Source organism: Symphalangus syndactylus, chromosome 5 (genome assembly GCF_028878055.3).
Source record: "Symphalangus syndactylus isolate Jambi chromosome 5, NHGRI_mSymSyn1-v2.1_pri, whole genome shotgun sequence".
In the NCBI taxonomy this organism is placed as follows: Eukaryota; Metazoa; Chordata; class Mammalia; order Primates; family Hylobatidae; genus Symphalangus; species Symphalangus syndactylus.
Window position 1 is genome coordinate 121,811,509 of NC_072427.2, and position 23,934 is coordinate 121,835,442.

The following is a 23,934-nucleotide window of genomic DNA, read 5'->3' on the forward strand; positions in this document are numbered from 1 at the left end:
AATGTTATCTCAACTGCTGTAAGCTAATATGTAAAGGGAATAAGAGAAAATGGCCCAAAGTTGAAGGGAAAGATTAGAAAGCAAAGAAATTGAGAAGCAGAAAAGTAAAAGAAATGAGATGAAAAGGTAAGATGGGAGGGAGGCAAAGAAATACCAGACTTTTCCCTAAAATCTGCCATCACTGACTCTTGTTATGACTGAATTGTAAACATTTCCAAATGTATTCACATCTAACACATTTTTCCTTAGAAACGAAAAGGATGAAGTTGGTTTTCACTTTTCTCAAAATGCTCAACAATGGTTGAAATTTCCTTTTTGATGTTTTCCTTCTTTGATCAAAACCAAACCAAAGAAGAGAAAAAAACTACAAATACAGTCTTTCAGAAGCTAAAAGAGCAACACCATTAGACTTTAGACATATGAAAATTCGGACAGGTGAATTTTCAAGGTTTGGGATGACAACTGAAAATCGTGAATATGACTGGAAGAGCTTACATTCCATATTTGTATAATGTTTAAGAAAAATCAAAGTTTTAAGAAAAGCAAATTACTAATAAAAACTAATTTGAAAGCTTGAAAAAAAAATTCCTGCCTTTAGGGATCTTAAAATTAGTTCAGGAGCTAAGACATTAATATATGAAAAGATAACAAAAGGTAACAGATGGTAGGAGCCACCTGAGTGATCACAGGAGAAATAAAATTTGATTTGGAATATGGAAAGAGAGAAACAGAATGCTAGAGGACATTCTACTTGGAGGAAAGAATATAACAAGTTTAAAAGATCTAAGTGTGTTTTGGGTGGAGTGGGGTTCCACAAGTGGAATATTGTGTGCACTCAGTCTCAGAATGTTTACCAAGACATTTGTCACCTCCACCCCATCATCTGATAGCACAGAGCAATATAACTTATGAATAATGCTAGTACTTAACGACATGACATTATCAACTTCTCTGAATAAAGAACATGTTCTACCCTTTACTATTCTAAAATACTTCCTTCTTGAGATTCTGATATAAAGCTGAACATTTATGAATAGAATATTTAATTGCTTAAAAGAATTTTTCCTAACAGCCCTAAAGGTTGACTATAGAGAAAATTTTTTAAGACACTGCTAATCCTCATAGCTAACATTTGAGAAGCTAAGAACAAGATATTTAAAATTATTTTATTAAATTTCAGTTTTATTCTATAAAGAAGCATTTCTGACCATTAAACTAATAAGGTTAAACAGACTTCTTAATATCAGCTCTATTGACCGGGTGCAGTGGCTCACGCCTATAATCCCAGCGCTTTGGGAGGCCAAGGCGTGTGGATCACTTGAGCCCAGGAGTTCAACACCAGCCTAGGTAACATAGTGAAACCCCATCTCTACAAAAACAAAACACAAAAATTAGCCAGGCATGGTGGCACACAGCTTAGTCCCAGCTACTTAGGGGGCTGAGATAGGAGGATCACTTGAACCTGGAGGCAGAGGTTGCAGTGAGCAGAGATCCCGCCACTGCACTCTAGCCTGGGCAACACAGAGAGAATCTGTCTCAAAAAAAAAAAAAATGAGCTCTTTATAGACATATAATTTATATTTTAAAAAAGTCAGCTTTATAGACATATAATTTATATACAAAAAATATTTAAGTGTATGGTAAGGAGTTCTGACACATATAGTCATCTAACCGCCATCCCAAGACCAAGTAATTTTTAGTCTTCTCTTTAACTCCAAAATGCTATGAATCAGGAAAACTGATTTCCTATAAATGGCTTTGAGTTTCTGAAGTGTGATCTTTTAAAGTTTCAGAAATTATAATACAGTATTCTAAAAACATACTATATACCTGCCATCATTCATTTTGTATAATAGTTGGAACTTCAAGGACAACATGAAAGCATCAAAGTCTTAAAACACATACATACCTACTCTTTTTTCTAAGAGGTTTCCTTGTTGGGCTAACTTGATTGCATGAATATAGCCAAAGGAAGCATCATAGCCAAGCATTTCACAATATATAAGTCTCACCATACATTCTTTCATCATTTTCTGAAAAGCAAAATATCCAGTAGCTGTATAAATAAATAGAATATTTAGATTGTTTTACTATGTTCTCATAATTTAAAAGGAGGATCCTTTAATCCTGGCACTGAAGAAATAACATATATATTACAAATTAATCACCCAATATCGGACTTTATAAATAAAAATTGCTCCCAATCTTACTTACCAACAGTATTACTTTCAGTAAAATTATGTCACTATTTTGTTAGTGGCACTACTATAAAATAAATCAACTGTAGCTGTTTCTATGTGCCCCTAGTGAAAAAATTGGTTATAATGTGATACATGGGGTCTTCACACAAGATTTCATCATGGTCATTTTACTTGGCTTCTAAAATACAGCACATAATTTTAGTAGACTTTGTCAAATGAAAACATCCATAAAATTCCCACAAGTTGGCAATAATTTCTGTAACAAAAATATTTTTCACATTGGAAAACTAAATTGCACCTAGATTTTCTTCAGAATTATTGTGCTAAGTACAATATGGAATAGTTTGCTTTATAGGCACTCTTTTTTAATAACTCACAATTATAAACTGAGAGGCATGATTTCATTAATGGCATAGCTATTGTAATAATATTTAGTTTTCTAATGGGGTCTTTTAATATCTTCAATGCAAGCCAAAAATTTTTAAGAGATGCTAAAAAATTTATCACTAAGATATTTGCATTCTCAATATTTATGGAAAATCTTAATCAGAAATAAAATATATAAATAAAATGTGTTTCAAAATAACTAAAAGCTCATAGACTTTTTTTTTTTTTTGAGACAGAGTCTCGCTCTGTCACCCAGGCTGGAGTACAGTGGCAAGATCTCGGCTCACCACAGCCTCCACCTACCAGGTTCAAGCGATTCTCATGCTTCAGACTCTCAAGTAGCCAGGACCACAGGCGCACGCCGCCACGCCCAGCTAATTTTTGTATATTTAGTAGAGATGGGGTTTCACCATGTTGGCCAGGCTGGTCTCAAACTCTTGACCTCAAATGATCCACCCACCTCAGCCCCACAAATTGCTGGGATTACAGGTGTGAGCCACCACACCCGGCCACATAGACTATTTTAATATGTCAAAATTAATTAGGGTTAGCATATTACAGGACTATTAAATCACAAAATGCTTAGGAAACAGTAAAATTGAATATTTGAAAGCAAGGATAATAATGTTTAATGTAAATATAAAGAGTTTAAAGAGAAACCATAGGAAAATCTTAAGGGAATGAGATTTAACTCAGGTCACTTGTGCTTAAAGCAGTAAAAGTTAATTCATTAACACATTAATTAAGACTACAAAATACTAGCTGGGCACAGTGACTCACTCCTGTAATCCCAGCACTTTGGGAGGCCAAGGAGGGCCGATCACCTGAGGTCAGGAGTTCGAGACCAGCCTGACCAACATGGTGAAACCCCATCTCTATTAAAAAAAATACAAAAATTAGCCAGGCGTGGTGGCCTGTGCCTGTAATTAATCCCAGCTATTCTGGAGGCTGAGGCAGGAGAATCGCTTGAACCCGAGAGGCAGAGGTTGCAGTGAGCCAAGATCATGCCATTGCACTCCAGCCTAGGCAACAGAGCAAGACTCCATCCTCCCACCCCACCCCTCCCCCCAAAAAAGCTACAAAATACTGAGAAAACAAACAAAAGATAAACAAAAAATACTGGAAGTCCCTCTTCAGACTTCTACATTAATTAGGAGTTAAAGTGTTCATTTAAGCCATTAAGTTTTAACCCTAGATTTGTAACATTTTATCTCAGAGTTTTTCTTTTTTTTTTTTTTTTTTTGAGACAGAGTCTCGCTCTGTCGCCCAGGCTGGAGTGCAGTGGCGCAATCTCGGCTCACTGCAAGCTCGGCCTCCCGGGTTCACGCCATTCTCTTGCCTCAGCCTCCCGAGTAGCTGGGACTACAGGCGCCGGCCAACACGCCCGGCTAATTTTTTTTTTTTTTTTGTATTTTTAGTAGAGACGGGGTTTCACCGTGTTAGCCAAGATGGTCTCGATCTCCTGGCCTCGTGATCCGCCCGCCTCGGCCTCCCAAGTGCTGGGATTACAGGCTTGAGCCACCGCGCCCGGCCCACTATCTCAGAGTTTTTCAAAAGTCATTACGAGCTTTATCTAAGTGAGATTACATGTCATGCATTTATTTTTAGAGATGAAAGTGCATTCCCCAATGCAGGAATTCTCTTTGCAATTTCTCTGACAACCAACCTTTACATGAACAGCTCTGGGACAGACTACTCTGTAAGATATACACAGAGTTGGATGGCCATAGTGTTATAAAACCTTCCTTTCAAACTCTGCCTTCCTAATCTCTACCTATTTATCTTAGTTCTGCCCAACTTCAGGTTTCTGCCTTGGAACAAGGAAAATTATATACTGATGCCAATCATAAAAAATGGAAATCTAACAAACAAAAACCATTTCTGTTTAACGTTTCTATCTAGTACTATGAAGCATAATTATTTTATCCATAGCCACAGACACACATACATGTATACACACAAACATACATATACATATATACATACGGATATATCAGATTATGTTTTGAGTTTTATTTGCCACATACTATTATTATGACCACAGAAGAAAATATATTCATTCTCTCAGACTTTACAAGTGTTATTCAAATTCACGATCATGTGCTTACGCAAAATGATCACCCTGATATTTTTACTGGCGGAGAGGGAAAACATTCCCACAGTGGCTTGTATACTGAAGACACTTACCAAATATTTGCTGAAGAAATGTTGCTTGAAACAAAATCTCATTTAAAAAAAAATCAGGCCAGGCATGGTGGCTCACACCTGTAATCCTAGTACTTTGATTTAGAAGGCCGAGGTGGGTGGATCACTTGAGGTCAGGAGTTCAAGACCAGCCTGGTCAACATGATGAAAAGCCCAACTCTACTAAAAATACAAAAATTAGCCAGGCATAGTGGTGGGCACCTGTAGTCCCAGTTACTACGGAGGCTGAGGCAGGAGAATCAGTTGAATCCAGGAGGCAGAGGTTGCAGTGAGCTGAGATCGTGCCATGCCACTGCACTCCAGCCTGGGCAACAGAGCGAGACTCTGTCTCAAAAAAAAAAAAAAAAAAAATCAAACTGGGTTTTAATCTAGCTATGCTGGGACAGCCCCACAGTGGCCTGCATAATAATGAATGACCATTCATTAAATAGTTGCTGAATATTGTTTGAAAAATCAAATTATGTAGAACAAACTTTAAAAACAACTAGGTCTTAAATACCTACAATATATTAATTCAGGTCTGAAAATATCATGTTGAAATCCCAACCTTTGCCAAATACATAACATTAAAAACATCAGATCAGCACTAGGGTCCCAAGAGTATCTCCACATTTATGTAATCATCATCACATTAGCCCTGACTTCACATAGGCAAATCTTGTTCTGGTGCAAACCAGTCAACAATAAAAGGCTAAAGTTAACATGAGTTGCTATCATCTGTAATTCATTTTGACCATGATAAATCAAATTTTAGCAACCGATCATCAGTTAGATGCCATTATTGAGTCCACGGTAGACTAGGTTTCAAATTCAAAGGTGTTGGCACTGACTATGCAAACCTACCAGTGTCGTAGTAGGAGCAGAAACCGTCGCTTTCAGACTACTCAGTTCCTGCTGGATTAATTTTTCTTCTTCCTGAGAAAGTGAAAATATTTAAATGCTTAACTGTCTTTTAAACTGTAACAGCATTTATCTAAAGGGAAAAATATAATTTACAATACTTTTAATTTAAAAGAAACATTATTTTAAATGAGAGTTACAAATATTATGTGCTTACGATCTATCTAAAGGCATTTCTCCAAACCTCAGAACCATCCCTGGAGAGAATAAATATTTCCAGGCTAACCCATCCTTCCTCTTTTCTTTACTCAGTTACTTCCCCTTAATGGTAGAATAGCAGAAAATGTTTTTTTAAAAACTAAAGGTGGAGGCCAGGCACAGCAGCTCATGCCTGTAATCCCGGCACTTTGGGAGGCCAAAGCGAGTGAATCACTTGAGGTCAGCAGTTTGAGACCAGCCTGGCCAACATGGCAAAACTCCATCCCTACTAAAAATACAGACATTAGCTGGGCATCCTGTAATCCCAGATACTCAAGAGGCTGAGGCAGGGGCAGGAGAATTGCTTGAACCCGGGAGGTGAATGTTGCAGTGAGCCAAGATCGTACCACTGCACTCCAGCCTGGGCAACAGAGCAAGACTCCATCTCAAAAAAAAAAAAAAAAAAATTAAAAGTGGAGAGAGAGTAGAAATTCTCCATGTATTGGCCCAGGAAAAGAGTCTCATCTCACATCTTCCCCTTAGAAGTAAAACGTCTTCATGGAATTAAGAAATAGGGTAAGAAAGCAGAAACAGAAATAGGTCTTTTTCCCTTAAACTATATTCTTCTTCCCTGTCTTTTGCTCATTCCCCAAATCCTTTCCATAACTTCCTATCTCAGACACATACCAATGTGGTCACTTCTACTGTCTGCATTGTATGTTATCTCCCTAAGCACTTAAAAAATTGGCCCCATTTTTTTTTGGCTAATATCATGCTACCTTTAAATCACACACTGAATTACATGTTCATCAGATGGCTATTCAAAAGCCACGAGTGAAGTACTGATACACGTGGATGCCTATCTACAGTTTCAAACTGCTATTTAAGACCAAAAATAACTTTTTAAAAAATTTTATTGAGCATCCCTTAAAAATTAGCAAAGGACAAAAACCTTAAGAAAAACAACATTATTAAGGCCACAAATGGCCAGGCGTGGTGGCTCACGCCTGTAATCCCAGCACTTTGGGAGGCCAAGGCAGGTGGATTACCTGAGGTCAGGAGTTCAAGACCAGCCTGGCCAACACGGCGAAACCTTGTCTCTACTAAAAATATAAACATTAGCCGGGTATGGTGACGTGTGCCTGTAATCCCAGCTACTAGGGAGGCTGAGGCAGGAGAATCACTTGAACCCAGAAGGCAGAGGTTGCAGTGAGCCAAGGTTGCACCACTGCATTCCAGCCTGGGCGACAGAGTGAGACTGCATCTCAAAAACAAAACAAAACAAAGCCCACAAATAATGATTCTGGAATGTGAAGATGGTTCTCTCCGGACAGCATTAACTTATTAGAGCTGCCAAAAAATGATTTTTTTTACACCTTCAGAGCACTTTCTTTTCTGTCTTTCCTTCTGTTTTAGCACTTACATTGCATTGTAGTCATGCTTATACTTGTCTTAAACCCAAAACAAATGACCAATTCCTTGGGAAAAGGGAATGTGTTTAATTCTATTTTCCTGTGTCTAACACAAAACCTTGTTCCATAAACATCTGTTGAACAAATAATGACATTAACACATGCTCTTTTTAAGATATAAACTCCTTGTAGCTGTGAATCGGTATACTACACAATCCGTGCAACCATCGAGCGCCTGTGGGGGCCCGGGGCGGTGGCTCATGCCTGTAATCCCAGCACTTTGGGAGGCCGAAGCGGGCGAACACTTGAGGTCAGGAGTTCGAGACCAGCCTGCCCAACATGGCGAAACCCTGTCTCTACTAAAAATACAAAAATTAGCCGGGCGTAGTGGCGTAGGCCTGTAATCCCAGCTACTTGGGAAGCTGAGGCAGGAGAATCGCTTGAACCTGGGAGGCAGACGCTCCGGTGAGCCAAGATCGCACCATCGCACTCCAGCCTGGGCGACAGAGCGAGACTCCGTCATTAAAAATTAAAAATTTTTAAGGCCGAGCAGGGTAGCTCACGCATGTAATCCCAACACTTTGGGACGCCGAGGTGGGCGAATCACGAGGTCAGGAGATCGAGACCATCGTGGCTAACACGGTGAAACCCCGTCTCTACTAAAAGTACAAAAAATTAGCCAGGCGTAGTGGCGGGCACTCGTAGTCCCAGCTACTCGGGAAGCTGAGGCAGGAGAATGGCGTGAAGCCGGGAGGCGGAGCTTGTAGTAAGCCGAGATCGCGCCACTGCACTCCAGCCTGCGCGACAGAGGGAGACTCCGTCTCAAAAAAAAAAAAAAAAAATTAAAATTTTTAAAACCTTAAAGCTCCAGCGAGCCAAGATCGAGATGGCACCATTGCACTCCAGCCTGGGCGACAGAGCGAGACTCCGTCATTAAAAATTAAAAAATTTTAAAAGCTTAAGAATTTTTATAACTGCTCATTTTCAAAGCCCATTTGAGGCAGAGACTTAGTAAATTTTACATTTTGAAAGAACTATGCTTTTTCTTTGCCCAAGATGTTGTTCTAACCCAAGAACCTCAAGCTCCCCACAGATATTCGACAACAGGCTCACAGGATCTCTTCAGGTATGCGACATCTGAACTGTTGTTCAGTTGAAGGCACCAGAACACAGAAGGAAACTAAGTAGGGAAAAAAACTTTGTGGAAGGTAAATAATGTTTGACACCTCCATCGCACTAGGTATTTTCACACGCTTGACATCTCACCCAATCCTCAAAACAAACAAACAAAAAACCTATGAATTATGTATCAGCACTTTTCCACGCCAACGTTGAGAAAACACATGGAGGGTCAGAGGTTACAGAAATGTTCCCCAGATCAAAGAGTCAGTGTCAGAACTAACTGTGGAAACGGCCTCCCTGCTGTCAGTCCCAGCAGGAAAGTGAAGCTTCCAGGCAGACGAAAGGACTAACCGACACAGCAGCCCCTGAGCCCCGCCGGAGGGCTAACCCCAGAGGCCCTGGAGTCTCGCCGCCCGGCCAGGGCCTGCTAGCGCGGGGGCCTCACTGCGATGTCCCTAAGCTCCCGGGCCGGCGGCCACCTACGTGCTTGGAGGTGAGCGCGGTGATGCCGCGGACGAGGCTGCCCAGCCTCGAGGAGAAGGACGCCTTGGCGGCCGCGGGCCCACCGCCGGGCTGGTTCTGCAGAAAGAGCCCCGGCAGCGCCGTCAGCGTCTTCTCCACTATGTCGCTCATCGCCGCAGCCGCCCGCGATCCCGCAGCCGCGAGGCTTCACGCCCGGCCGCCGCAGCCGGCCCGGCCTCCGTAGGCACTTCCTGTTTTTTGAATAAGAAATCTTTATTGGAGTCCCGAGTGAACAAGCTCAGTGTCGTTCTCGCGAGGGGCCACCAGAGGGCGCAAGAGACCGCGGGGGTGGACAAGGCCGCTCGCCCGAGATTGCGCGCGGAAGTAGACCTCCTTTCTCGCGACGGGGTAGCGGTTCCGGGATCCCCCAGAACTGTGAGTCACCCTGAGGAAGCCGCCAGGGGCCTGGCCCTGTTAGGCATTGTCTCCCAGAGTCCCCCTTTCCCACTTGCCGCCTCCGCGTAGCCCGGGACAGCGTCCGGAGTTGCGTCTCCCTGGATGCGCCTTTTTCGGGACGTCCCCGCCCCATCCGCCGCCTCTCACTGTCCGCGGACCGCGCGCCACCCGCCCGCTTCCCACAGGCGGTTTCCCGCGGGTCCCCGGCGCCGCGCGCGGCTCCGGCCCTGGCGACTCTTGGGACACCCGAGTAGTTGCGTGATAGCGGGGCTGTCCTGAGGATTCGGCGTGCCAGGTTGAGAGCCCGTCGCGTGCCGGGGACTCGCGGCCACTGTAGCTTCCCGTCCGCCCCTCTTCTCCTGGGATTTGGGGAGGTGGACGGGAAAGAGAAGTGGTCGGCGGCCACCCTTGCCGACTCCTCCTCAGCAAGTCGCAGTTGAAAGGTCACCTTCCCGGAGTCCACTCCCCTGGCCCGGCGGGCAAGGATAGGTCTCCACGTCCCACCCTCTCACAGCGCTCGGTTCTGTTCCACTTTAGAACAAGTCGCAGTTGCCAGTACGTAAACAGCTCCCCATAGAGAGAGTATTTTATTCATTCCGATTGCCCCAGCTTTTACCTAGAACAGAGTCTGGTACAATGGCTCCCCAAATGTGGTCTGGTGACCTCAGGGTCGCTGAGACCCTTCTAGGGAATTCACAAAGTCAAAACAATATTGATAAAGTTTCTTACATGTTATTTGCCGTTTTCACCCTCATTCTGTTGGAATTGTACAGTTTTCAAGAGGCTAGATGACGATTGACTAGCTGGTAAAATGTATGCTGGAGTATCCTTGTGTTTTCTAGAATTTTCTAAGATAGTAGGTTTAGGGCATAAATACGTGCGTTTTCAGAGATTAATGCAGTTTGCCCTCAGTACCCCTAGTGTGTTTCTAGGAGGTAGGTTAGATAGGTGGTCATAGCCTCCCTTCAACGGGAACAAACTTGCTAAATAAATAGAACAAACCAGCCCATAGTGTACAAACCACATCCCAGGCTCCTGGTTAGAAAATTTTGTAGCAAAGAGGTAGAAGAGCAGAAGGGAAAATCCCCAAACTCACAAGCGCAGAAACCCATGATCAGTGTCCTTGGGCTGAATTATACTCATTATAATAGTAAAAAAAAAAAAAAAAAAAAAACCTGGGTGAAGATTTAAGGTACTAATAAGACATGCAATGTATATACTAGTATATACAACCACAGCGCACATGGTGCCAGAAGACCAGAGAACATGCTTAATAGCAGCACCCGTTCTCCCCTCTTCATGAATGATCCTGTGAGACTCCTACAAAGGGAGTTTCCCCAGTGTCAGTGCATGCTGTCTCACCTTTGAGCAGCCCGCTCTGATCAGCCGTGAGGGTGTACTTTCGCTTTGCAGTAAACTCTTTTGCTTGCTTTTACTTTGGACTTTAAAATTATTTTGCACCACGAAGTCCAGAACCTCAACCGGCCCACCAGCTACAGCTACACTTACAGGCTATCTTCGGTTATACCTGCTCTAATCTCTGTAACCTCCTTGTCACCTAATAAATGACTTTTTTGAAATCCTGAAGTTGTTCTAATACCTATATGGGAACATAAGAAAAAAGTTCAGTTTGTTAGCTTGTCTCTCAAGAATATTTTTTAATATATTGAGAACATGTTAAAATATTTAAACTTTATCTAAAAGGGATGTTCATTTATTTATTTAATTTTTTTTTTTTTGAGAGTCTCGCTCTATCACCCAGACTGGAGTGCAGTGGCACGATCTGGGTTCACTGCAGCCTCCTCCTCCTGGGTTCAAGCAATTCTCCTGCCTCAGCCTCCCAAGTAGCTGGGATTACAGGCGCCCGCTACCATGCCCGGCTAATTTTTGTATTTTTAGTAAAGACAGAGATTCACCATTTTGGCCAGGTTGGTCTCGAACTCCTGACCTCAGGTGATCCGCCCACCTCAGCCTCCCAAAGTGCTGGGATTACAGGCGCGAGCCACCGCGCCCAGCCAGAAAGGGATACTCTTTTAGAATTTAATTATTTTATTTTATTTTATTTTTTTTAGATGGTGTCTTGCTCTGTTGCCCAGGATGGAGTGCAGTGGTGTGATCTCAGCTCACTGCAACCTCCGCCTCCCAGGTTCAAGCAATTCTCCTGCCTCAGCCTCCCGCGTAGCTGGGATTACAGGTGCGTGCCACCACGCCTGGCTAATTTTTTGTATTTTTAGTAGAGATGGGGTTTCACCATGTGGGCCAGGATAGCCTCGATTTCTTGACCTCATGATCTGCCCGCCTCAGCCACCCAAAGTGCTGGGATTACAGGTGTGAGCCACCGCGCCCAGCCTAGAATTTAATATTTTGTCGTCTGGGCGCGGTGGTTTGTGCCTATAATTCTAGCACTTTGGGAGGCCAAGGCGGGCGGATTGTCTGAGCTCAGGAGTTCCAGACCAACCTGGCCAACATGGTGAAACCCCGTCTCTACTAAAAATACAAAATATTCGGATGGGCACGGTGGCTCACACCTGTAATCCCAGCACTTTGGGAGGCCAAGTGGGCGGATCACAAGGTCAGGAGTTCAAGACCAGCCTGGCCAACCCATGTCTCTACTAAAAAGATACAGAAATTAGCCGGGCATGGTGGCGTGCGCCCATAATCCCAGCTACTCGGGAGGCTGAGGCAGGAGAATTGCTGGAACCCGGGAGGCGGAGGTTGCAGTGAGCCAAGATTCCACCACTACTGCACTCCAGCCTGGGCGACAAGGCAAGACTCCATCTCAAAAAAAAAAAAAAAATACAAAAAATACAAAAAATTTAGCCAGGCGTGGTGGCACACCTGTAGTCCCAACTACTTGGGAGTCTGAGGCAGGAGAATTGCTTGAACCTAGGAGGCGAAGGTTTGCAGTGAGCCAAGATCGCACCACTGTACTCCAGCCTGGGTGACAAAGCAAGACTGTCTCCAAAAAAAAAAAAGGAATTTAATATTTTATCTTAAAATTAAATTTTGTTTTATGTATAGTTTTTAATTTTAGGCTTTTCCATTGGCTTAAAAAGGGGATACTGGAAGATTCGCTTTCTAACCTTCCCATATGTCAAGATGCTGAAAAAGATGAAGCTGACATCAGTATCAGAATTCGCTGACTCAGGGAAGGGGAGAAATCTGGTTGAAACTATAAATAACAAAGGAAAGTATGACAAAAGCTTCTTTCTTTCCCTTGGCATTAGAGCTGTTAATCACTTGCCTTATTTTATGTCATTCAACAGAACATTTTCAAATACTATTATGGTGCCAATCAAGTTGAGGCATCGTTTTCAGACCAGTCAGAATTTAAAAGAAAGGGAATTGAATATTTTCAACATAGACATGATATGCTTTATAAAAGTCAAAGCTTTTGTATTACCATTTTCAAAGTAAAAATGAAAAACCTACCGAAGCATCTTACACATGAAATTATTGTATTTCATTCATTGGAGAAGGACCTGCAATAGCTAAAAGACTAATGAATGCCTGCTAGATGATAATCAGTAAAAGAACTCATGGGAGTGCTACTTTCCAAAGATGCAGTAACTCACCAAATTAGACATTTAGTTGCAGGCCGGGCGAGGCGGCTCATGTCTGTAATCCCTGTATTTTGGGAGGCCAAGGCAGACAGATAACTTGAAATCAGGAGTTTGAGACCAACCTGGCCAATATGGTGAAACCCTGTCTCTACTAAAAATACAAAAAAAAATTAGCTAGGCATGGTGGTACATGCCTGTAATCCCAGCTATTTGGGAGGCTGAGGCTGAGGAATCACTTGAACCTGGGAGGCAGAGGTTACAGTGAGCTGAGATGGTGCCATGGCACTCCAGCCTGGACAATAGAGCAAGATTCTGTCTCAAAAAAAAGAAAGAAATTTAGTTGCAAACATAAAGACTGAGTTAATATCTCATCTGCAGAATTATAATTCCTTTAAAATGAACATAATTTTTCATGTAGCTGGACTTGTTGCTTTGCTTATATCCATCCAATGTCAGCACCAACTAATTCTTGAAGATCTTCTTTTACATAAATCTTGACAAGAAACACAAGTGGTGATAAAATAATGTATTAAACAACTTGTTTGAATCTCATAGTTTATCGTGGAACAATACACTCAATTTTTTTTAAGTCGGTTTCACTTAAGAATATCCTTGATGAAGCAGTAAGAATTCTTAATTTTATTAAACCTCAGTCTTTTGGGTGCACTTTTTAAAAAATATTTTTTGTGACAAAATGAGAAGTACTCATAAAGTACAACCTCATAAAGTATAAACTTTTAAATCCTGAGGCTTTTTTTTTTGGCTGGGCATGGTGGCTCAGGCCTATAATCCCAGCACTTTGGGAGGCCGAGGCGGGTGGATCACGACGTCAGGAGATCGAGACCATCCTGGCTAACATGGTGAAACCCCGTCTCTACTAAAAATACAAAAAATTAGCCAGGTGTGGTGGCAGGCACCTGTAGTCCCAGCTACTCAGGAGGCTGAGGCAGGAGAATGGCATGAACCCAGGAGGCAGAGCTTGCAGAGAGCCGAGATCGTGCCACTGCATTCCAGCCTGGGCAACAGAGAAAGACTCTGTCTCAAAAAGAAAAAGAAAAAGAGTTTCATATTAAAAAACAAAACACAGGAGAAAATCTTTATGACCTTGGGCTAGGCAGAGTGCTTAAATATGACGTCAAAAGCACAGTTCACTGCCGAGCGCGGTGGCTCACGCTTGTAATCCCAGCACTTTGGGAGGCCGAGGCGGGCGGATCACGAGGTCAGGAGATCGAGACCACGGTGAAACCCCGTCTCTACTAAAAATACAAAAAAATTAGCCAGGCGTGGTGGCGGGCGCCTGTAGTCCCAGCTACTCGGAGAGGCTGAGGCAGGAGAATGGCGTGAACCCGGGAGGCGGAGCTTGCAGTGAGCCGAGATCGTGCCACTGCACTCCAGCCTGGGTGACAGAGCCAGACTCCATCTCAAAAAAAAAAAAAAAAGCACAGTTCACAAAAATAGCTGACAAATTGGATTTTATCAAAATTAAAACTTTTGGGTTTAAAAAACATCCATAATAAATTGAAAAGATGTAGACTGAAAGAAAATATTTATAACTCATATATGTGATAAAGGGCTTATATCCAAAATATACAAAGAACTCGTAACTTAGTAATAAGAAGACTAATAATCTAATTTTAAAATGAAGTAAACATTTGAATAGACATTTCACCAAAGAGGATATATAAATGACTAATAATCACTTGAAAAAATGTGCAACATCATTAGTCATGGGGGAAGTGCCAGTCAAAATCACAATAAGATAGCATTAACACACCCACTAAGCTACAACCAAAAAGTCAGACAATACCTAGTGATGGAGGAGTTATGGGAAAACCTTCACATATTGCTGGTGAGAATACAAAATAGAACAGCCACATTGTGAAATCGTTTGGCAGTTTCTTAAAAAGCTAAATAGATTTGCCGTACAACTCAGCGATTCTGCTACTAAGTATCTACCCAAGAGAAATGAAAACATATATTCATGCAAACACTTGTATAGAAATGTTCATAGCAACATCATTTATAATAGCCAAAAACTGGAGACAACCCAAACGTTCATCAACTGATGAATGAATAAACAAAATGTAGTTTATCTATATACAATGGACTATTATTCAGCCATAAAAAGGAATGAAGTACTGGCACATGCTACAACATGGGTGAACTTTGAAAACATGCTAAGTGAAAGAAGCCAGTCACAAAAAACTGTATAGATAGTGTATGACTTCATTTATATGAAACGACCAGGAAAATTTTTAGAGACAGAAAGCAGATCAGTAGTTGTCTGAAACTGAAGGTAAAAAATGAGGATTGACTGCAAATTCTCTTTTTGTTTGTTTGTTTGTTTTGTTTTATTTCTCTTCCTTTTTTTTTTTTGACTGCAAATTCTCACAAGGAATTTTCTGGGTGTTAGAAATGTCCTAAAACTGGATTTTGACAGTAGTTGCACAAAGCTATCAATTTACTAAAAATTATTCACTGTACACTTATAATGGGTGAAGTCTTATGGTACATAAAATATATTTCAATGAAACTAAGAAAAAGTCTCATGAATTTCAGAAATGCTAATTTATTGTTGATTGACAGTTTGCTACAGGATCTTTCTGGGACTTAGTGACTAGAGATGCATGCAGAATTACAAAGATAAAATAATTTGTTTAGAAAAATTAGTAGATTGAGAAGGGTTTGGTGGTGGTCAGAGAAAAACCTTGGGAATGGCAAAAAGTTAGTCAGGAAACTCTCCAGGCTGAGAAAGGCCTAGAAAAAGAGACACTGGGTGGAGTTCTAGGGACTGCAGCAGTGGGGATTTCGGCAACTTTGTATACGGTTCCACTCTCATGCCCAAGGGGGCGCCAGAGCAGCAAGCCTCAGTCGTGATTGTGGACATTCCCAGCCCCTAATGCTGGGTCACGGTACCGCGTTCATTCAAAACCTGTCCCAGGTTTTTTAAAGACCAGGACTCTCCATTTTGTTTTATTATCTTTCTTGAGAGGCGGAGGGAATTTGCCTGAAGGTGGCTTCCTTTTAAGTCTGAAAGTGCAACAGGAAGAGCCAAGTGAGGCCCTGTGACTCTCTATGGAGAGAGGCAGTGGTTACAGCCCAAAGAAATAGCCCTAAGAAGAGCTTTTTCAGAATGACACATGCTAGTTTCTTCCTCTCCTTTCATGACTCAGGTCCACATTTCACACAGACTTTTGCCTGTGCCAGACTTTCCTCTGCCTTGACCGCTAGCCAGCAGACTGTGTCCACAGTGTTTTCCCGCTCCTGCTCCCCAGTCTGAATCAGCCTGGTAAAAACATTAGCTGGAAGATATCTGTTTACTGGGTAAATTCCTCTACAACAAATACCTTTGCAATGAAAATCTATGTTTAACCAAAAGTTCTCCACAGCCCAGCTTATGTCTAACCTAGTTCAAGCAGTAATCCATGAAATAAAACTCTACTCCATACCACATATTTAGACAGTCAAGTTGAGCTACTTGTAAAGAGATTTGACCTGTAATACTTTTATTTTCCCCGAGGAGCTGGAAATATAAGTAGAGGCAAAAACAGAGTCCCCTTTGCACTTGGAGAGTATTTTCCCACATGCACTCATTTTAAAAATCCAGTTCCCAGGAAATCTTTGTAAGGACTTTTCCCAATAGTCTACCAGATCCAGGACAAGGAAGAAAGATAGGCTCCAGACTGGATAAGCAGAGACCTTCCCAGAAGGAAACAATGGGAATTTAATATTCAAGCAGGCTCTGATCCAGAGCATTATGGGAACTGATCAAGGGATCAAAAATGAATCAAGAAACTAAATAACATTCCAAAGAAGTGATAGTACTGTTGAAGCCTGAGGCTGTACTCCACCGCGCCCAGCCCTGTACTAATATACTAACGAGAATCAAAACTTCAAAAACTACAGTATGTAGATCATATGACAGAATTAATTGTATCAGTAGTCCTTCTGTACTGCTAAGAGCAAGATGTTACACACAGATGATGCACCTTGATTTACAATAGGGTTACATCCCAAAAAACTCATCATAAGTTGAAAATATCATAAGCGGAAAATGTATTTAATACACCTAGCCTACTGAACATCATAGACTAGCCTACCTTAAAAGTCTCAGATCACTTATGTTAGTCTAGAGTTATTTTATAATAAAGCATTGAATATCTCATGTAATTTATTGAATACTGTACTGAAAGTAAAGCAAAATGGTTGTATGGGTGCTCAAGGTATGGTTTCTACTGAATGCATATCACTTTGAACCTGGTAGAATTGAAAAATTTTAAGTTGGGGACCATCTGTACTGCTAAGAGCAATGTTGTTAGGGGAAACCATTTTCTCCCTCTCCCAGGTCCATAAAATAGAAACTTCCAGTTCAGAAGAGTTGTGAAAACAGCATTTGCCTTCCTGCTATTTTCCCTCTCAGTTATCCCCAAGGAAGGAGTGACTCATCTGACTGAACCACTGAGGAAGGAACCGAGCATGTTCAGCCCTTTTTGCAACCTTCGTGGACTAGCCTGCCCACTAGACAGGTGCATCCTCCCACCAACCTCATCACTGAAGCATGTGCACCTCCCCACACACATACACTCCTGCCTCCCCAAAAAGTTTAGGAGTCAAGTACAGTCATGTGTCACTTAAAGACAGGGATACGTTATGAGAAATATGTAATTAGGTCAGTGATTCCCAACCTCTTTGGCACCAGGGAGGGACCAGTTTTGTGGAGGACAATTTTTCCACAGACTGGAAGGGGTGAGGTAAGGTTTTGGGATGAAACTTCCACCACAGATCATCAGGCATTAGATTCTCATAAGGAGCATGCAACCTAGATACTTTGCATGTGCAGTTCACAATAGGGTTTGCGCTCTTATAACAATCTAATGCTGCTACTGATCTGACAGGAGGTGGAGCTTAGGCAGTAATGCCCGCCTCCTGCTCACCGCCATCGCCATCACCTCCTGCTGTGTGACCTGGTTCCTAACAGGCCAGGGACCGGTACCTGGAACCGGGTGATTCTTTGTTGTGCAAACATCATAGAGCACACTTAAATCTAGATGCTTACTACATACCTGGGCTATGTGATGTATCTTATTGCTCTTAGGCTACAAACCTATACAACATGTTACTGTACTGACTACTCTAGGGAATTGTAACACAATAGTGTCTGTGTGTATAAACATATCTAAACATAGGAAAGGTACAGTAAAAATACAGTATTATAATCTTAAGGGACCACTGTCGTATATATGTTCATCATTAATTAAAGAGTCCTTGGCCGGGCACGGTGGCTCATGCCTGTAATCCCAGCACTTTGGGAGGCCGAGGCTGGCGGATCACCTGAGGTCGGGAGTTCGAGACCAGCCTGACCAACATGGAGGAACCCCGTCTGTACTAAAAATACAAAATTAGCCTGGCGTGGTGGCACATGCCTATAATCCCAGCTACTAGGGAGGCTGAGGCAGGAGAATCGCTTGAACCTGGGAGGCAGAGGTTGTGGTGAGCTGAGATCGTGCCATTGCACTCCAGCCTGGGCAACAAGAGTGAAACTCCGTCTCAAAAAAAAAAAAAAAAAGAGTCCTTATGCAGTGCATGACTGTATTAGGAAGTCTGATTGTGAGACCTGACCGGCAGCTTCTCTACTCTGTCCTCACTAAAGCTGATGCTTTTATCTCCCTCTGTCTGATTTTTGTGTCTATTTCTCAAAAGGAATTCAGATGGGTAACAGTTGTGATTTGTTTGTCTCTCCAAGGCCCCCAAATCAAGACTTTAAGTAGCCCTGCCACTGAAAAGGTTGAAAATCAGTGAAAATGCAAATAAATGACTCTAGTAGAAGACTAAATTCATTGTATGCCCTTGAGCAAGGGTTCAGCTCCTCAGTCAAAGAAGAGAGTCACCTTTTCCAGAAGAGAATGCAGCTCAAGGGGAGTGCAGGTGGGGCAGTGAAGGAGAAAGAGCTTCCCAGAAGCCTCGAGTGGGGGAACCAGCATCACTACCAGATTCCCTCATGTCTGTAGTGTGAAGTGGTGGCAGGAGCCCCCCACATTGGGACCCAGAAAACTTGTGATGAAATCCAAGCTGTTTTCAGATGTGTAGCCTTTACCATTTTGAGCCTCAGTTTTCTTATTTCTAAATGAGCATAAATATCTTCCTGCCTACCCTATAGGGTTACTGTGAGATTACATTTATATCATGTATATGAATGTTCATGTATATACTGGAAAGCAAAATAAAAATATAAAATAGCACGAAAAAAGTAGTGAGGAGAAGGTACTTGATATTTTGTGATAGAAGTGCTGGATATTTCCCATTTGCTCACCCATCTCTACTCTCTACTCTGATCCATATCCTAAAGGCTGAATTGTCTGAATTGCCTCAATGGGTTCCCTTGCCTTTCGGCTTCTGGTTGAGTTTTAAAAGGAGCAACATAAGGAATTGGATAGGGGTAGATTTTTTTATTAGATTCTCTTCGTACGTCCCTGCTGGATCTCCCATGTTGGCTGCATCCCTCTGTGGAGAGCACAGCTTATGTCAAATTGCCAAACTGCCTTTTTTTTTTTTTTTTTTTTTTGGCAATCACCCAGGCTGTAGTGCAGTGGCACAATCGTAGCTCACTGCAGCCTTGACCTCGTGAGTTCAAGCGATCCTCCCACTCTCAGCCTCCCGAGTAGCTGGGACTACAGGCATGTACCACCATGCCCAACTTCTTTAAGTAGAGACAAGGTCTTGCTATGTTGCCCAGGATGGTCTTGAACTCCTAAACTCAAACAATCCTCCTGCCTCAGCCTCCCACAGTGCTGGAACTACAGGCATGAGCTACACATCTGGCCCCAAATTGCCTTCTCCACACTGTTTTCTCTCCAGACCAGTAGCATTGCCATCATCAGGGAATTTATGCAAAAGGAAAATATTTTAGTCCTACCCCAGACCTACTGAAGCAGAAACTCCAGGGTGGGGCCTAGTAATCTGTGTTGTAATAAGTCCTCCAGGTGATTCTGATGCATACTAAAGCTTGAAAACTGCTTGCTGTTGGAAGGGATTACTCCCTCTCATTTGCTCACAGTAACTAACCCTAGAATACTGCCCAATTCCTTGCTGCTTCCCCAGAACTCTTTTACCTTTGTAAATAGTCCTTTTTATTATACTCTCCTCAAATTACTCATTTTCTTTTTCTTTTTTCTTTATTTTTTTAGGCTCTTTGAATTCTAAAAATTATTCATTTTCAATACACCATCATTTCCTGCAGGACTCTGATGCTGAGATCTCAGAAATAAGACAAGTAACTGTTCTGTATTACACCTGCGTAAAGGACAGGCACACTGATCAAAGTGCAAGAAAAAATGTCTGTCAATGAGATACCTAAATAAGATTTAGTTTAAGATCACTGTGGGCTACACACTCCCAAAATCTTTTAGGCCAAAGCTCACAGCGAGTCTCTGTGTTTCAGGAAATGTCTCCATTTGGTAAACTAAGAAATGATGTAACATCCTTGCAAGACATATGACTAAAATCTGAGGTTTCTGTGTGGGCTTTGGCTGTAATTTTGGTTTCTACCAAGGGCTTTAGTCTGAAGTGGGAAGCACTAAAATAAGTTGCTACTTGCAAAAAGAAGCTGCTGGTATTTCTTTCCTTTGGCGAAGACCAAAGCTATAGTGAGCTAAATTCATATCATTTATTTTTCATCCAGTATAAAAATTATATGGGCCAAGACATAACATTTGAGTAGCTGTAGAAGGTAAGTTCAACGGGTCCGTGTGACTTTAGTGTATAATGCCCAAGACAAAGAGAGACTGTTTTAGGTGTTTGTTTCCTCAAGTCTCTTGTCATAGAGACTCCTCTTGTTTCCAGGGCATAAATAAATCCAAGGCAGAAATATTCAACAGAGGTTGGGAAGAAAGCCTAGAGTAGAAATTGAGACGCCCCGCCCCAGCAAGTCATTTCCTTTGGAAATATAAGGGTTAAGCAGCCTGGAGTCAGGCTAAGAAAGAGGCTTTGGGAAAATTTAGGCCAAAGTGTTAACTCAGGTTTTTCTCACCTTTGTGGATTGAGACCATTGCTTTTGCCTACAAATGAATAAACTGTTCTTTTTTTTTTTTTGAGATGAAGTCTCACTCTGTTGCCCAGGCTGGAGTGCAATGGCACGATCTCAGCTCACTGCAACTTCCACCTCCCAGGTTCAAGCGATTCTCCTGCCTCAGCTTCCTGATTAGCTGGGATTACAGGCACCTGCCACCATGCCTGGCTAATTTTTCTATTTTTAGTAGAGACAGGGTTTCACCATGCTGGCCAGGCTGGTTTCGAACTCCTGACCTCAGGCAATCCACCCGCCTCGGCCTCCCACAGTGCTGGGATTACAGGCGTGAGCCACCATGCCTGGCCGAAGAAACTGGTTTTCAAAGCAGTATCTTTTGTTTCTGCCTCATGATTTATTTATTCAGTCAGTAAGAGCTGGACCCTGAAAAATGGTGAAGTTAGCTAAACTTATCTTCAAATTTTTTCCTTAATCCATTTAAAAAAAAACAATTTTAAAACAATTTATCTCACCACCACACACACACATACACACACACACACACACACACACACACACCCCCCAATACCTGGTGCTTTCAAGCCGTAACCTGTCTGTCCACGGCTACCACTTGAACAACCTTCCCAGATTTCCCCCTTTGAACTATTGTAGAGTACAGTCAGAATTTAAAGGAATAAGATCCTATCGCTCATGGTCTGTTACAGACATGATTATCTGATTAGCCCTGATGGGCAACGGCTTGATGCTAGAAACCCTCTCACCTAAGGCAGCCCAGTGGAGTGGACCAATCAGGAACCGAAGGCTTTATTAGCTGTGTGACCTTGGGCAAGTTACATAGATTCTTGGGGTTGAAAGGAACCAATGCTTTAATACATAACACCTCACTGAGGTGTAATCCATCTTCTATGTCATTTTCTTCTGAAAATAACTTCTACTACTTCTTCAATACTTCCTATGGGCCAGGTATGGACTAGGCAAAGTATGTGGTATACATTATCACTAGTCCTGAAAGTAACCCAGCAAGTGGTTAGTACTAGTCGCATTTTACAAATGCAGAAAGTGAAACTCGATTGAGTGACATAATTCATCCAAGTAAGTGGCAGAGCCAGGATTCATACCCAATTACCTTTAGTCCCAAAGTTGAAGCTGTGTGATTTTCCTAAGAGATCCAATTCTTACCCTATAATTGAAGCGTCATTTATAATGAGCTAAATTCTGTCTAACTCTAACTCTGGCTCACCACCACCTCCAAGTCCTACCCCTCTGGGTATAGTGAGCAAAGTTTGCTTCCTCTTCCACATGCCACTCCTTCAGATATTTGAAGACTACAAACTACTTCGACCACCCTGAAATTGTTTGACTTTTCCTCCTACAAATGTTTAAAGTCCCTTAACTGTCCTGGTGATTCTCCTTCACTTTGTCTCTGTCCCATTTAAAAAAAAAAAAAAAAAAAAACCTGAAGCTTAAGATACCTAGAGAAAACTGCACGAATTATAAATATACTGTGCAATTAACTTTTACACGTGAACACTACTTGGTCAAGAAACAGAAATATTACCAGAACCCTAGAAGTTTATGCTACTTTTTTATCTCTGCCTCCCCCAGAAGTAACCACCATCCTGACTTTTAACAGGTGAATTATGTCAATAGAATCACACAGTATGCACCATTTTGTATCTGGCTTCTTTTCTCAACATTGTAAGAGTTATCCATGTCATATTGTGTGTAGCTATACTTGATTCATTCTCATTGTTTTCTGTGTACTTTTTCAAAAACTGGTAAAATAGACATAAAGTTTACCACCTTAACTATTTTCAAGTGTACAGTTCAGTAGTATTGAGTATATTCACATTGCTCTATTACCATCAGCACCATCCATCTCCAGAATTTTTTCATCTTCCCAAAGCAAAACTCTGTACTTTAAACAATAACTCTCCATTTGCCTCTCCACTGAGCCCCTGGAAACCACATTTTACTTTCTGTCTGTATGAATTTGACTATTCTAGGTACCTCATATGAATGTAATCATACAGTATTTTCTCTTTTGCAGCTGGCTTATTTTTCACTCAGCATAATGTCCTCAAGTTTCCTCTATGTTGTAGCACATGTGAGAATTTCCTCCCTTCGTAAAACTGAATAATATTCCATGATATGGATATACCACATTTTGTTTGATTCTGTGTACTTTTTTTTTTTTGAGACAGAGTCTCACTCTGTTGCCCAGACTGGAGTGCAGTGGTACGATCTTGGCTCACTGCAACCTCTGCCTCCCAGGTTCAAGCGATTCTCCTGCCTCAGCCTCCCAAGTACCTGGGACTAAAGGCACGCGCCACCATGCCTGGCTAATTTTTGTATTGTTTGTACATATAGGGTTTCACCATGTTGGCCAGGCTGGTCTCAAACTCCTGATCTCAAGTAATCCACCCACCTCGGCCTCCCAAAGTGCTGGGATTATAGGCGTGAGCCACTGTGCCCATCCGATTCTGTGTACTTTTTAAAGCATGCTGCCTAAATGGGATTCAGTGTCCCCGGGTCTAGCATAAGCAGACGCTTTGCACAGTCACCACTGCTCTGATATAATTTTTAAAAATTGCTTCCAAGTCTGGCTCCCCTCTAGACAGAGTGCCCCTTATGTGTTATCCATCTTTGTTTCCCCAGCACCCTACTCCAAGTAGAAACTCAGTGAACAATATCGTTAATAAATGAATGAAAGTATAACAACCCCATGAATTTCCTTTCATTTTACCTCTCTGAGCCTCAATTTCCTCATTCTTCATATAAAGGGCTTGGACTATTGATTTCTCAAGTCTTGCCTTCTTTAACATCTCTGATTTTGTGACAGACTTGCACTTAACAAGGCTCTTTAATGATCTATTCCAAAGGGTTTTCTAACAAAAACAACAGTAATTTTTAAAAATACATTTATGTGTTCTAGTTTATGTAACTTCATCTTATCCTCTTGGTATCCCTGTGAGGTAATGTAAGAATGTAAGGCTCTGCACAAGAGATGCCTGCACAAGGATATAGGAGACAGACTTGCAAAGTGGTTCACTAAGGTATTCTCC

General features: G+C 42.0%; 1 protein-coding gene and 1 long non-coding RNA gene across 8 annotated transcripts in view; one reads left to right on the forward strand and one right to left on the reverse strand.

Annotated features, from left to right (window-relative positions):
- The window catches only part of AP4E1 (adaptor related protein complex 4 subunit epsilon 1), a 98,674-nt gene extending 89,522 nt beyond the window's left edge, over positions 1–9,152 (reverse strand). For 2 of the 7 annotated variants that reach the window (XM_063639451.1, XM_055279112.2), the window contains exons 1-3: positions 8,849–9,152; positions 5,637–5,708; positions 1,910–2,033 (exon numbers count right to left, since the gene is read on the reverse strand). In XM_063639451.1, the coding sequence (XP_063495521.1) occupies positions 1,910–2,033; positions 5,637–5,708; positions 8,849–8,998 (346 nt within the window). In that variant the 5' untranslated portion in view covers positions 8,999–9,152. Of the gene's footprint in view, positions 1–1,909; positions 2,057–5,636; positions 5,709–8,646; positions 8,689–8,716; positions 8,792–8,848 lie in introns of those variants that run through there. The other 5 variants (XM_063639452.1, XM_063639456.1, XM_063639453.1 and 2 more) reach the window with 5 other exon arrangements.
- Position 9,153: 1 nt separating this feature from the next.
- Positions 9,154–23,934, forward strand: part of LOC129482769 (uncharacterized) — a 53,525-nt gene continuing 38,744 nt past the window's right edge. The window contains exon 1 of the long non-coding RNA XR_008657808.2: positions 9,154–9,262. This is a non-coding gene — a long non-coding RNA (uncharacterized lncRNA). The remainder of the gene's footprint in view (positions 9,263–23,934) is intronic.